The 16116-nt window shown below is 43.9% G+C and overlaps 1 protein-coding gene across 7 annotated transcripts in view; it reads left to right on the top strand.

Moving 5' to 3' along the window:
• The first annotated feature begins 220 nt into the window (after positions 1-220).
• Positions 221-16116, top strand: part of LOC127602535 (membrane-associated phosphatidylinositol transfer protein 2-like) — a 43199-nt gene continuing 27303 nt past the window's right edge. For 2 of the 7 annotated variants that reach the window (XM_052068719.1, XM_052068717.1), the window contains exons 1-3: positions 221-1016; positions 1180-1294; positions 14849-15089. In XM_052068719.1, the coding sequence (XP_051924679.1) occupies positions 15012-15089 (78 nt within the window). In that variant the 5' untranslated portion in view covers positions 221-1016; positions 1180-1294; positions 14849-15011. The remainder of the gene's footprint in view (positions 1017-1179; positions 1295-14848; positions 15090-16116) is intronic. The other 5 variants (XM_052068720.1, XM_052068721.1, XM_052068724.1 and 2 more) reach the window with 3 other exon arrangements.

Genomic DNA, 16116 nt, shown 5'->3' with positions numbered 1-16116 from the left:
CTCCTTCCCCGCCCTTCTTTCCTTTCTTCTTTTCATACAGCCATGGTTCCTCCCTACCTCCTCCCTAATTCCTTCGTTTTTTCCTCTTCTATCCTTATTTATTTTCCTGAATGCCTCCATCTATCCTTCAACATACTGTATCTCCTTTACTTCCTTAATTTCATTTCCTCCCTTCATATAACCACTCTGGCTTCTTTGGGCTTCCATCTGTCCTTCCCCTTATTTCCATCTCCGGACCTTCCTTGTTTCTTTCCTTCCCTTCTTTCAAACCAACCATGCTTCCTTCCACCCATATCCTATCTTCCTTCTTTCCTCCTCCATTTCCTACTAGTCTCACTCTGAATACCGTACCGTAGTTGCAATGCTTTTATTTCGAAAGGCTAACCGGATCTCCAGCGGTGTATCATGTCACTCGTGCGTCTTAGCGTGTCTCGGCGTGACGAGCTGCTCAGGGACTGTGAAGTCTCGTTGCGCTTCAGACTTGCCGAGTGACAACTTGACGATGCCGCTGCTGGCGTCCCTTCTTCGCCTTCGTTGTTTCCCCCGCCGGTTGGCCTGAGCTGCTCACACCGGGATACGCGTCGCAGCCCCTGGTCCGCCGAGTTCCGCCAAACGGGCATATTTAAGGGCGTTTTTGTGGACGTCGCCGGTGAGCTAACTTTGGCCTTTTTTAGTGGCGGGGTGTCGTGCAGCTGCTCCCGTTGCCAAATATGCGGGCCTGAGTGGCAACAAACCTCGCTGGGGTGGACCGCGCTTACGGCGTAAACACGCGCCGAGGATGTGCTGATAACGACGGCATGATGTTTGGTGGTCGCGTCATCGGCGGTCCGCGTCGTTGTCAAGGAAATCTGGACTTTTTTTTTTGGCGGGGGTACACTCGTTTCGATCTCATGGACCTCACCGGGTGGGCGGCTGCCGCTGAGTCCCGCTGACTCCGAAGAGGACTCAACCCGTCGCCCGCTCTACCAGGTGGATGATCTGGGCTTCCTCCTTCCCAATGCCGAGGTACATCGCAGGTATGTGATGAGAATTTTTGACATGGCCGCCATGTTGCTAGGTAACTAAGTGCTCCGTGGGTTTACTCTCGTTCACCCCCGCCTTTTTAAAATACATTAATTCTAACGTTGATAACTTTTATACCTGCTTCCTTCCGCCATGTTCACACTCATGCTGTGTCAGCGAGTTGTCCTCAACCAGAAACCAGGAAGTGCTCATGCAGTCAATCATTCGCCGCCTTAACTGATTACCTCAGCCGGTCCACGCTTCACGGGGCACCGAAACGACATTTCATTTCGTACTTCGCCCTTTCTGTCTGACGATAATTGTGATTATTGATCTTTGGTTTATTTCCCATTGGCAACCTGACGCGTCTTTTCCCATGTATAGACTTGTATTTAATAGGAAGCGAGCACATTCAGCTACAGCAGCGAACCTGGGTTGATTCATACAATTTGCGAGTAACAAGGTTAAACAGTGGTGCCTCGAGATACGAGTGACCCGTCCTCTTTCCATCTTATAGTTTTTGTTTGATGTGTGGCAGCGAATTTAAGTCACTTTACAAAAAGCAGCCATTTGAGAGATTGCAATGCTGGACTGGCACCCTGAACTGTTTTCCAGCAAATCGCCCGGCATACATAGATCCACAACCATTTGCGTTCACAATTTAGCGCCTTCCATTAACCTGCCATGCATGTTTTTGGAATGTGGGAGGAAACCGAAGTACCCGGAGAAAACCCACACAGGCACGGGGAGAACATGCAAACTCCATACAGGAACGACGAGGCCTAGAATCGAACCCCGCACCTCGGCGCGAACCATTCGTTCACCATACTGCCCATTTCATAATTATATTTCCTTCATTTTACCACAAGACATTGGCCCACAATTTAGAGGGAGCAGCCCACTAATCCATTTACGATATAGACAGTAAACTGAATCATTCAACATCAGTGGAAGAATTACGTGGTAGCCAGAGATGGTCAGGAGTTAGGTCTGTATGCAAATTTGATAAAAATCTTTATTATTGATTGTTGTAGTCATCGTCAATTATATCCATGATTTTGGTTCTTGGCTTAATGTTAACAATTTCAAACGCCACAGATGGGCTAACGAATAGCATCAGTACCACGGTCGGTTTAATTACTCTTTTAAGTAATGAGTACTTGAACACCAACTGGGGAAGAACGCATGGAGACGGATATAAAAATACTCTCAGTCATAGGGAAAAAAAATCTAATTTAATTTGTTCCATGACCCCTTTCTGGTTTCCATTGAAATAAATGGAAAAGCAGTTTTTCCGTTCCAGCCGCAGAGCGTCCTATTTACCTTATTTTGATCATCTTATCAATTACAGTCTGTGCTGTCAGGTGAAAACACAATTGATGATGATGATGAAATAAATAAGTGTGTTCACTAGCAGCACCGTCTTTGCAGATCCCACAAAGTTGGCATTTCAAAACTGTTCCTAAATCGAGATACTGGACAAATGTACTCAAGTGGAGTAACAAAAGTATTCACTTCCTGCCGATGCCTACAGCCTCGTAATGTATGAGGCTGACTCAGCAGACCTGATGTGGCATGTGACTCTCTTGTTTTTTTGTTCACATAAAGGCTGATCCCAAATGAGTTACAGTTACATTAGGACAAGACGTGACTCGCACTTACACAAATCAAGAAATGTGGTGCAGCAAGCTCATCATCTTATCTGAGCACATCCCTCCGTCTCCACGAGTCAAGGCCCGTGTGGCCGGTTGGGCAGGGATATTGTGCAAAAATGTCACGATCTGGACACAGAGACGTGCGTGATTTCATTCGGTCATAACCCAGACTTCCTCTTTCATCGTCGTCATAACCCTTTTGGAAGCCTTTAATGTTGTAAAACATTTTTTTTATTAAATAATTTTGTTTTTGCCAAACCAGTTTTTAGAACGGGGCGTAACACCTTTGCCCGAGGAGCTGCTGACATGCATGCACATACACACAAAGGGCGTGGCCTACCGCAATGCAAACACAAAAATCTTTTAATCAAGTCAGTGTCACGACAGATTAATCGTTTAATCCTAGGAGGACAGTTAAGGTATACAGGATTTGCAGTTTTCTTTTTGCTTCAGAGCTCCCTCTACAGTTATGAGTGTATTTAGTTTTCAAGCCACTCTGTCGTTTGTAGTTTTATGAGGTGGGGGGGTCGCAATTATAACACCGTAAAGAAGAAAGTTGAAATATATTGTAAGAATATTTTTGTAATCATACAAGAGAATAAATTCTCATTGTATGAGAATGAATTCAACACCTGATGGCAATATAAAGCGTTGGATTTGTATCCTGGGCGGCACAGTGGTCGACTCGTTATCACGCAGGCCGTACAGTGCAGAGGTGCAGGGTTCCATTCAGCCTCCAGCACCCCCCCGCCACCCTCATGAGGGTAAAAGCGGTCTCGATATTGGATGGATGAATTTGTATCCAGTATTAATTTAATGATATGAAATGCCGCACCAATTGCGATATTACGATATGGGTATCAGAACAAACATAATGAAAATACAATATTCATATTTTTCAAATTGCACCTGCAACAACTTGCAATTTGCAAGATTAGTCCTAATAAATCCACATTTAAAAAAAATGACTGAAAAGAAAAACAACCCTGGAGATTCTGTCAATTTCAGTTCAAATGGGAGTGCAATCAGTGCAGTCTTTTTTTTTCATTTTTATTCGACATGGATTGAGAAGCATTTTCTTCGTAAATTGATGAAATTATGCTATGGTACTGCAGGGTTTTTTTTTTTTTTTTTTTTTGCGGCTTGTTGCGGCTCACCCTTGTCTTGGCTCCTGGATGTGAGCAGATTGCCTTTTGCTATTTTGGAAACCTCTCCTGCATCTTTTTCCATCCCACCCACTCGATGCAAGTGCAAACCTCTCGGAAGAACGTGACAGGAGAAGAAGTACAATGAAAGCCCAACTTATTGAAGCAGAGGTGCGATGCGGCCCCAGCCACAAAAGGTGAAAAGCACCATTTTTTGAGACGCCATGTTAAAAAAAAAACCAAAAAAAACTTACAAATAGTTTTACTCCTCCTACATACTATATTGACTTTAAGAATGTCTTCTATAAACTTATATACTCTCCTTGCTCTTTGATAGTAGCAACCATGACTTGAAGAATTAGCTTGTAGGAGATCTTCTCTGCCTACTTCTTATGAATTGTCACATGTTGACATGCCTGCTCCTACACTGATGGTGTACAACTCTAAATTCGGAATGTGTGTATGTGTGTGTGTCTCGTATCGTTCAAGTGTGTCGTTCAGTGGCTAAAATGCATGCAAGTACCCCCCCCCCCCCCAAAAAAAATCTCAGATGTTACCGGAGGGCAAAAGCTGCACTGCCTTCCTGCATAATCAGAGACATTCATTCATTCATTCATCTTCCTAGGCGCTTGATCCTCACTAGGGTCGCGGGGGGTGCCGGAGCCTATCCCAGCTGTCTTCGGGCAGCAGGCGGGGGACACCCTGAATTGGTTGCCAGCCAATCGCAGGGCACACAGAAACGAACAACCATTCGCACTCACACTCACACCTAGGGACAATTTAGAGTGTTCAATCAGCCTGCCATGCATATTTTTGGAATGTGGGAGGAAACCGGAGCACCCGGAGAAAACCCACGCAGTCCCCGGGGAGAACATGCAAACTCCACACAGGGAGGCCGGAGCTGGAATCGAACCCGGTACCTCTGCACTGTGAAGCCGACGTGCCAACCACTGGACTACCGGGCCGCCCTAATCAGAGACATTTTTATTCATTTATTTTCTTTATCCGCGTCTTCTTTTTACACTTGCGCTGCCTGTAAACAACGATTAAATGTGACTCGACATATTTTCTGAAGAGTGGATCCATACTGGTCCTGATCGTAATTAGTTTCATTGGTAAATGTTGTTCAGCGGGTTCCAACTGTATCGGATGAAGCGAGACGCCTTCATGTTATCTTGGGGCCGTGTAGTGTAATTATTATTTTTCCCCCCACCCACTTCCATAGCTAATAAGCCCCGCAGGCAGAGATTCACGCCTTCTTTGCGTCACTTGTTTGACAGTCAATAGATTTTTATTGGCGCTGGCAGCACCGCGGGGCGCTTTAACAAGTTTTACCCTCAAATAGAGCCCACCTGCTCGCAAGACGCCAGCTACATGGCGCCACTATTCCGGTCACCTTTCGCGGAGTGTTGTGCCTGTACCCGTCGGAGCAAGAAGCCAGGCATGCTAAAAATTCAAGGTAGCGCATGGTGTGGGATTTGGAACAGAATATCTTACAATGAAGAGAAGGTTTTACACATATTTTATATATATACTGTATATACTGTATATATATCACCTTCTAAATCGGAAGAAAATCAATTTTTATCCGATTAATTGATGGGATAAACTTTAGAATAATTTATCCCCTCCCCCCCAAAAAATCTGTGATTGCTACAGCGCTAGCTGTAAGCTAACAAAATACAAAAAAGTGACACGCGCCTTGTTTAGCCTTTTTTCCCCATTATGGGGTGTTCCATGTGTCGTTAGAAAAAAAAATGGATTGAGTCTATTTTGGAAAGAGACTTGAAACAGAAAATCGAGAGAAACGAAGCACCATTTTGCAGCCGTTTGCAACGCGAGCTGTCTTGTTAGCCAGCTTCTTTGGACCAAACGCTCATCGTGATGCCTTTTCAAATAATGTGGGAAATGGAACCTGCGTCACATCTCCTGCGTTTTCTTTTATAGAACCCCCCCCCCACCCCTTTCCTGTGTCCTCCGTGTACTTATGCTTGTTGTAAAGGGAGGGGCTGCTATTTCCTCCTCATTCATTTACTTTTTTTTTTTTTTTGGAGTTCAAAGGTCATCAACGGACGACTGAATTTGTTTGGATCAAGTCCGACATCCTGTTAGATGACGGATCGGCTCACGTCAACCAAAGTGCGTTGTTTGCAAAGCTAAGCTTTTTGTGAGTACAAACCACATTTCTCTACCTTATCACACAAATTTGGGAAAACAACAAATGTTTTTTCGGATATAATGACCCCCCGCCCCCATTTATCGCATGGGGATATGAATTGAAACGGCAGTAAAATCCCAATTCAATCTTTTTGTGAAATTGTCAAGCTCCCCCTACTTCTACCTCTCTCTTTTTTTTTTCTTTTCCACCGAACACCTGACTTTGACGCGGGCTAAAAATAGCCACCCGCCTCCCCATGTCCCCCCCCCCCTCACCACCGCACCCGTACTTATACTGGGAAGTCAGTGTTACGTTTATGAAAGGTTTTCAGACCCAACTGTTTAAAGCAGGCGTGTCCAAAGTCCGGCCCGCGGGCCAAATCCGGCCCACGGTCGAATTTCATCCGGCCCTCGGCCCCCCGTCATAAAATCAGTGCCGTCTGGCCCGCAGGTTGGGCGCAATGGAACACGTGTTGCATTGACTGAGGTCTCGTAGACTGGCGAGTGATGTTTCATAGAGTACTGCTTCCCTCTAGTGGCTAAATGAGTAATAGCATTCACTAAATGAGTAATAGCATTTAGACACTAGAGGGCATCACTCACGAGTTAACAAGACATCACTCCGTGTTTATATTGACTGATATGTCATATTTCAAATTCCTGTTTCAAATGAACCAAAAGAAATTCTTAAGATTGTTGAAATTAAAATAAAAATGGAAATGTGAAACAGACTGGCTTACTAAAATTTGTTGAACAATATTGTTGTTCAATGTAAAGAATGTCAGCCAAGGTCGGCCCCCCGACATTTTACCACATAAAATCTGGCCCCCTTGGCAAAAAGTTTGGACACCCCTGGTTTAAAGTGTCGCATGTACACAAGCGTGTCGGAGTGATTGTCACTTTCAGACGCTTTGTCCTTCAATAAGGAAAGGTGATGGAAAAAAAAAGGCATGGTTTTTTTTCCACATAAAAGGAGAACGTGACCTCAACGCGAGAAAAGGACAAATGGCCTCTTATGGTCAGCAAGAGTGCGAGTGAGAGAGACAGAGAGAGAGAGAGAGAGACTGTTGTGGGAATCACTCACTCGTTCGCTTTCGCCTTTCATGCTTTATAAGGTTTTTTTTTCTCCATTCACACATTTCCAAGTTTTGAACTCGGTGAATAGTCGTGCTTATTAATCGTGATTTCAGTATGATCCGCCACGTAAAGGTCGATCCTTTTGCAAAAAAAAAAAGTTATTTATTATTTTTTTTCTCCAAAAAGTGCTCTCAGTGTGTCGTGCTCAAGAGCGTCAGAGGTATTTTGACTACAAGTCAGCCGAGCGTCTTGAGTGCATTTGTTTTGACCCCCCCACCCCCCCTCTCCCCGGATGACTCACTCATTGATAGCTTTCAATCGCAAGCGTCACAGGATACGCTTTGCGTTATCGTGTCCGTCTTGATGGCGTTTGACGGGTGGCGAGGTACAGCAATTTGACGACAGCCAAGGAAAAACATGCGGGTGTCAAAAGCGGAAGAATGTTTCCCTCTGGGGGTTAATATGAGATGTGATAAAAATGTCACGCTTTCAAGTGGAACTGCAAAACAACTGAAAAGGCGATAAAGACAACACCACTTTTTGCCTTAAAGTGATTAAGTTCCTAAAAGAGACCAACTATTGATGGTCCATTTTTTCTAAAAAAAAAAAAATAAAATAAAAAGTGGAATTTTGCATGTGGGAGGAAACCGGAGTACCCGGAGAAAACCCACACAGGCCCGGGTAGAACATGCAAAACTCCACACAGAAAGGCCTGAATCGAACCCCGCACATTTGCACTGATTCGCCGCGCCTGCCTACGTTACATTTTCCTAAAATAAAAAAGGAGACTACTGAAATGGCGCTTTCCTAAAAAAAAAAAACATTTATGATGTTAAAAATGTGTCAGGATATATTTCATCGTAGGATTTGCATTTGTTTTACCATGAAATGTGCTCATTTTTTCACAAAACAAAGCCAAGTACACTACTGTACCGAAGCGTCTTTTTTGTTTTTGTTTTTTTTGCGTAATGTTTCCGTGCTACACCAGCAGCGAGAATCAGAATCCGACCCCTGTTTGTGCTGGCGAGCGCCGCTTTCCCCTCATCACTCTCGACTCCCATCTCCGCCGCCAATAAGCAGCCGGTGAGCCCCCCCCGCCCCTCAGTGTCTCCATGGCAACTCCGTCAGCCCTCCCCTCCCCTTCAAGCAATGATGAAGCGGATACAGGGGCAGCGAAGGAGGATGCGTTTCGGCCTCGGGCGTTAACATTTTGCCTCGTGAGGTTGGCAGATTGCGTTTTGGTGGTTCCTCCAAAAAGATCAGCGAGCAAGCGTGAAGTGGATGCACTCCGCTGCCTTTACTTTAAGAGTTGATTTCATTCCGTGAGGATAATTATTGTGACTCGATTTACTTGGACATCAAATCCGACATATCCAATATTGCAATTGTGATTTAATTTGTGATTGTTTTTTTTTTCCTTTCAAGGTCCTCTCCTGTGTTTATTTTTTCAAAGTTCTAAAAAAAAACAAAACAAACAAAGAAAAAGTCTCCTCCGCTGACACCAGTTTTTAATCACCCGATACCGTCTAATGAGCAGGCATCGCTCTCAGGCGACACTCACACGAGGTTGGATTGTGAGGTTTGAAGGGAAAGTTAAAAAAAAGCGACAAAAAGCATTTCCTCTGGGCCTCTGCGCTGGATGAGTGAACTAATGGTCCGCTTTTCCTTTATCGGACCCCTTCAACCCCCCCCCCAGCGAGTTATGTAAGGGCTGCGCGATGTGAGAGATCCTTGTTCAACCCCGTCTCGTAACTGATTAATCCTCGTGTCATTTGCATAAAAGGGCATCTAATTTTGGACGCGGTGTGAAAGCGCGGTAGCCAAAGTGCCCCCTTTGCAGCGAGGCCGATGAAGCGGAAGAAGCAAACAATGCGGGGGCGGGGGGGGGGGGGGGAATGGTTGATTGGTGATGTCCGTTTTTATTTGTTTATTTTAATTTTTTTAATGAAATGCTGCCTCAATCCCGCGCTAGGTGTCCTTGCGCGCCGTTAGCTTGACCGGCGTGTGAAACGGTATCGTCGACGCAGCATTCGGCATCCCGTGGGAGCAGAAGTTGTCCACATTTTAGCTGGCTACCAACCGCAGCTGTTTTTTAAGTCTTGACAGTAGGAGGAAGATGAGGAGGAAGAAGAAGAAGAAGATGAGGTGGAGGAGGAGGTGGAACACAATGGAGATGCTCAGAGGGTGTGGGGGTATTTTTAGCTCATCCATCCCCTTCGTACTGCAACGATGACTAAAGAACAAGAGCAGGTTGCACATCCCACAAGCTTCTCCTTCGTCTTCTTCAAATTCTTTCTGTTCTTCTACTCCCCCCCCCCCCAACCCCTCCCACCTCTGCCCCACCCCTTCTGTGCGGTACAGCGTCAAACTAGCATCTTTGTCTTAGTTTTTGTCAGGGAAAAGAAATGTAGTTCTTGTGGGAGGAACAAGTTAAAAATTTAGATTAAAAAAAAATCTGCCAAAAAACGGCTTTTATGATGACATTTATTATTTAAAAAAGGGGAAAAAAAGATGAGCTTTGATATTGAAAATACAATTCCGCATGTACTTTGACAAAATGGTTTTAAAAATGTGTAAATTTTTCCTGGGGCTGGGAGAGAAAATGAAACTGATAAAAAAATAGCTGTAATTTGACATGATAAATTTTATGTCATTTTATCTGGAAAAAAATTGAAATTCCTATGGGGGGGAGTGAAATCAGAATTTGTCAATGAAAATGTTGTAATTTTTAAATTTGCAAGAAAAATATTTCAAATGTCCATTGCCATCTAGTCTATTTGTGTTAGGCCAACAATTGTGTGTCCACTCACACACACACACACACACACACATACACACAGACGGTATTATGTTAAGCCCTTTGACATTTTAACCCAACGACTTGATAAGCTCATCAACCCGATGGCCAGTTGTTGTGTCGGGCCGCGACCGGTGTCGTCTCATCTTGTCTTGGCATCGGGCCACTGTGGCCCGCGTTGTCCCCGCTTGTCATGCGGAGGGAACTCCGTGTGAAAACGATCCATGTGTATTTTCGGCGCAGCGACTTTTTTTCCGCTGCCTGTCTAAGCAGGGATGTCAGATGGCCATATATTGATATATACCGTATATAATTGTGTGAATAAATAAAATAAAATGTGTCTATGGATATTTATGTACAAATACATGTACAGTATATTTGTGTGTGTATATACTATATGTAAGTCCAGTGGTTAGCACGTGGGCTTCACAGTGCAGAGGTACCGGGTTCGATTCCAGCTCCGGCCTCCCTGTGTGGAGTTTGCATGTTCTCCCCGGGCCTGCGTGGGTTTTCTCCGGGTGCTCCGGTTTCCTCCCACATTCCAAAAAATATGCATGGCAGGCTGATTGAACACTCTAAATTGTCACTAGGTGGGATTGTGAGTGCGAATGGTTGTTCATTTCTGTGTGCCCTGCGATTGGCTGGCAACCGATTCAGGGTGTCCCCCGCCTACTGCCCGGAGACGGCTGGGATAGGCTCCAGCACCCCCCGCGACCCTAGTGAGGATCAAGCGGTTAGGAAGATGAATGAATGAATGTATATACATACTGTACATACATATAGTATTCATACATACATATGTGTGTGTGTGTGCATATCGGCAGCATTTCCAAGAAGGCCGCAATTGCAGCACCGTGCTCACGGCCATCCATAGTGGCGTGCCAACGGGATCCTTGCCTCCTACCATTTTTTTTTTTTTGCGCTGCTCTTGCGTCACTGCCTCCAGGGGAGGCTATTTTTAGAACTGGACCAGCATATTCTAGCAAACAACGTCACGCGCTCTGCTTGCGTATGCCCGGATTATTGTGAGAGAGCTATTTTTACCCACTGTGTTTGGTGTGTGAGTGATTTTATTATTTTTTTTCTGGGTCAAGCTTGCTGCTCACACACTTCCAGGTCTTGCATCTGTATCGGGCTCTTAACGGAAAGCAGGAGAAACGGATTTACCGGTACACAGGACCACCTTCGTTGTCGTGGTTTGAAGAAGATTAGATGTATAGATTATGTGCATTAGTTGTGTAAATCTGGAGCACGAGTTCTACTTTGGGGCCCCACAAAAATAATTTACAATGAATGTATTAGCTCCATATGAGGACCAGCAGGCGACAATATAACAAATATAACTCCTTCCTGCTTTTTAGCTTGCTCCACTCAACTCATTTTACAGCAAAGCAGAGTAGCCCATCTTGCCAGCCACTTTGGAGCATCTTGCAACACTGACTAAATACTGTATAATGAAAGAAAGTCCCTCAAGAAAGAGTTAATTCTCCTCTTTCACCAGGGGAAAAAAAAAGACTTGCTCATCAAAAAATCCGTCTCGAGTTTATGCATGAAAGATGCCGTAAATCCGTTCTAGACTCACCCCCAATTTTAATTTAAAAAAAACAGTTGCACATTATAATATTGTATTATATAATATATATATATATTTTATAATATATATATAAAATATTTAATATATATATTATATTAATACATTAAAATATTATATATATAATATATATAATATTTTAATTTATAATAATTTTAATTTAAAATAATATAATAATAATAATTGCCATCATTAAAAATAATGATGGGGCCAGCTGTACATTACAGTAATATAGATGTATACGGAGACAGTCACAGCTTCTTAATAAATTGCAGTAATTAGTCATTCCTTGCAGAGGATAAAGAATATGCGCTAAAGGGTTTAGTTATATTGTCTCCAGGTATTGATGCTATGTTTGTGTTGAAAATTTTCTGTCGATTGCTGTGAAGTGCATTGATTAGCGTGTACTCACACCACACCGTACTTGAATCCCAGAACCGGAACAGTACCTTCGAAAAACAAAACAAAACTCCTAGGTTAGCTCACTGTGGTCCAAATTGAAAAGGACTGTGCAAGTTTATATTATTAAGATGGCGATCAGATTGCATTTCAGTAAGAAAGTCAACAATGAGGGTTTGGGCTCCTCACCCCCTGCGACCTTCCCAAGCTAAATTCAGGCTCCTCGGTTCTGAGACCTCTCGGGTTTTGGTGCCGTGGGCTTTCCTTGCGGCCCTTTCCGTTAGCCTACTTTTATCCCAGCTTTCCCCCGAGTGGGAAGTTATTTTCGGCAAAAAACGTCGTGTCCTACTCTGATTCGTGTGCGTGTGTGTTTTTTTTTCCTCCTGCTGCAAAGTGCTGATGATGTACTTCCTAAAAAAAGCAGGCTACAGTAGGCAGTTAGGTAGGCGCTCGCTTGTCCGCATGTTGTGTGCGGTGCCAACTCGGGATGCTCCCTGAGGGTTTTCGGCCTCGAGCTTGTGAGTCTGAAAAAATGTGTTTGCTCTAAATGATTATGTTGTATCATTTTTTAACAAGTGCATATGTACGAGTTCCCAACGAATTAATCCTCCCTACCTTAGCTTTGGGCCGATTAAAAGTCCCTTTGACCTTAATTTTTTTAAGTTTAACATAGTTTTTTTGTTTTAGTTAGGAAAAATCTGACTTAATTCTGGTAAGATGACAGCAAAATATGTCTTTACTCATGAAAAGACTTTTTGTCTAAAATTACAACCTTGGCTTATACAAAAAAAAAAAACAAGGTAGAGTACAGTGTGAACCATTAAAAAATGTTTCAAGATCTTTAATACCACCCCTGGTTGAAATATTCTGTCAAAATAAATGTTTAATGAAGAGAATTGCACTTTGCGTATTTAACCAACGGTAACTTTTTCTTGAGAAACTCCGGTTAGCCGATGAGGGAAGGGGATTAGCCACCAAAGTGTGGCCACGGAACGACTTAAACTCCCATCTCAAACCGCCATCGCAGCCCATTAGGTAATTGTTGCTTTTCTGCATGTGCCCGCAGGCTTAAGTGGTGTTTGGGCATCCGCTCATACGCATAAGAGAGACCCCCCCCCCTGCCACCCTTCCACTCGTGCAACTCCAGGTGCCCGCCACCAAAGCAGGCCTTTGTTTGCGGGATAAATAACACGGTGGGGTGATTTGTGAGGCAGCGGCGATTACGGGCCCTGCGCCAGAGAAACGTGCTGAGGAATGAGTGGACGTTAAGCTTATGCAATGCTCGCCAGTCACATTTAGACGCGTGGGTCGCTCTTTCTAACTTCATACGTGCTTCTCTGCACAACCCCCCCCCCCCCGGTAAACCTGCACAAGTACAAACGTTTTTGTTACCGTGCTCAAGTCTCTTCTTGATGACGTGCATTTCCGATGACTGTTGACATTCACTCTCTATACCAGGGGTGTCCAAACTTTTTGCCAAGGGGGCCAGATTTTATGTGGTAAAATGTCGGGGGCCGTCCTTTGCTGACATTCTTTACATTGAACAACAATATTGTTCAACAAATTTTAGTAAGCCAGTCTGTTTCACATTTCCATTTTTATTTTAATTTCAACAATCTTAAGAATTTCTTTTGGTTCATTTGAAACAGGAATTTGAAATATGACATATCAGTCAATATAAACACGGAGTGATGTCTTGTTAACTCGTGAGTGATGCCCTCTAGTGTCTAAATGCTATTACTCATTTAGCCACTAGAGGGAAGCAGTACTCTATGAAACATCACTCGCCAGTCTACGAGACCTCAGTCAATGCGACACGTGTTCCATTGCGCCCAACCTGCGGGCCAGACGGCACTGATTTTATGACGGGGGCCGAGAGCCGGATGAAATTCGACCGCGGGCCGGATTTGGCCCGCGGGCCGGACTTTGGACATGCCTGCTCTATACATTTGGAAACAGGTTTTTAGATTTTGGAAACATTGCTTTGTCAACTTGGCTTGCGATATTTGTTAACCTTCCTGCATTACTAAACTATAACTGACTAAACTGGAAAAGACCCCAATAAGAATAGATGGAAATAAAACACTTCAGCTTGTTGTACATTGTTAAATATTTGTTTTTGTTTTTTGGGGGGGTTTTTTGCTCTTCCTGGGGGGCCTTGGTCAAGGTGGAAGGAATTATGCACAGTTCAAAATAGCAGCCAGTCTTAGTGTAAAATCTTCTGGCTTCTGATAGATTCCCCCGCCCCTCAAAAAAAAAAACCCAGTCATAAACACCTACTAGAACAGCTGAAGTTGATTTGGGGTTAGCCCGAAGCACTCAAATGGTGTTAGGTGTGACTCCTATTTAAGGCAAGTAGAGGTAATATTAACACAGCCTTACAAGTGATTCATTTGGAAAAAAAGTTTGGAATGGATTTGTCTCGTCCCCATATTTCTTAATTTTTTAAAAATAATCACAACAACAAGGAAACTGAAACAGGGGTGTGTAGACTTTTTATATCCACTGTTCATCCAGCTGATCTGCCGGCACCCACACGTTGCATATGGACACGCACCGCCCTCGCCTTGTGCAAAGCGCGGGCTTGTTTCGAGGCGGATATTTCTGCAATTGTTTCTGGAGGTGTGAGGGTGGTGGTGGAGGGTGGGGGGGGCGGGGGGGGGGGGCGGCTCAGAGATCATTATGCAATGCTCCCCACTAAAACTCTAATCCCTCTTATTGCTGAGTGAGCCCCCCCATGTGACGGATAGAGCCCAAGGTCCGGGGAACGCTTGTCTTGACCACACACATACACACACACACACACACACACACACACACACACACACACAGCATCGACCCTGTGTATAAGTAGAGAAGTTTATGAAGGGAAGGACTTACTCGAACAGGAGATGCCAGATGGAGAGGGAGCGTACACGGTGTTCAGCTCACTGTGAGCTGTGCTATTCTGGGGGGGTGGGTTCGGCAATTTGAGCATTTTCAAACTTTTTCTGATGGAATCTAAATCTCTCCCCCCCACCAACAGGAGCCATCCATGAGGACGTCAGAGTGGCTGATTTGACGCATCGCTCGTAGGAAAGCGGAGTTTCTCCTCTTCCCTTTCCCCCTTTCCACCCCCCCCTCCCCCTTCTCCCCTGTCACTCTTCACCTCAGCCCCCCCTTTTCCAAACCCCACCCCTCCCTCCACCATGCTTATCAAGGAGTACCGCATCCCCATGCCCATGAGTGTGGAGGAGTACCGAATCGCCCAGCTCTATATGATTCAGGTGAGGCGCCATGTGGTTGGGGGTCAAGGTCAGCAAGGCGTAAAGACGATCAGAAAGCAGGGCCGGACCAAGATGTTTTTTTTTTTTTAAGGCCGATGCCAATTCCCAGATTTAAAATATCATATTAAAAAAAAAAACAACAACAAAAACTAAAAGACAAAAGATTGGAAAATAGTCAAATATTCTGCCTGCAATTCATAGCTTTGCTTGTTATAAGCATTAAGGGATGCAAAAATATATATTTTTCAATAATTGGCTGTTTAATCCGATTTTTTTTCTGCCCTATATCGGCATCAGCCTTAAAAAAAAAATCCACATTGTTCGGGCCCTACTTATGACACTGTGACACCGGTGCTATTCACTAGCCTGCCAATGGCGTTTTCTCATATGTGTTAGCATTAAGCTGCGCACATTTGCTTTCAAGTTATGCAGCTGTTTGAATCACACTTGTAAAATTCTCTTAGTTTGGTGTTTAGTTTGACAGTAAACGTTGACTGGGAGGGCCGATAAACAGCTTGAGGCCTCTTTAAAAACAAAAAAAGCTCATAAGTCAGGTCGCTTGTATTTTGAGGCACCACTGTGTGTGTGTGTGCGTGCGTGTGTGTGTGTGTATATATATATATATATATATATATATATATATATATATATATAAATTCACACTTCATCTGTTTTGCATTTTATTCAATTTATTTCTTTTTGTAGCTTTTCAAAGATTTTTGGTGGTATAATTTTGATCACAAGGGAATAGGGACATATTTGCAATTACAGCTTTCGTGATGTCCGAGGTTCTCCGAGCTGGAAAAGGCCCAAAATTATCTCCAATTTTGATATGCAACAAAGACCTTGATTTTGAAACAAAAAAAATATATATCCTCATTCGGTGTGCACACTTGCCGGAGGATTTATTTTAATCGAGTGCTGCTGCAAGCTGATCCGCTGCGCGCACACACACACACACAGACACACACACGGGAGAAAGGCCGACTCGTCAGAACGTTCTGCATTATTTAACAGCAGATGTACT

The sequence above is a fragment of the Hippocampus zosterae genome, chromosome 6, assembly GCF_025434085.1.
Source record: "Hippocampus zosterae strain Florida chromosome 6, ASM2543408v3, whole genome shotgun sequence".
NCBI lineage: Eukaryota > Metazoa > Chordata > Actinopteri > Syngnathiformes > Syngnathidae > Hippocampus > Hippocampus zosterae.
The sequence above is the reverse complement of the archived record's forward strand: the minus strand, read 5'-3'. Positions and strand labels throughout refer to the sequence as shown.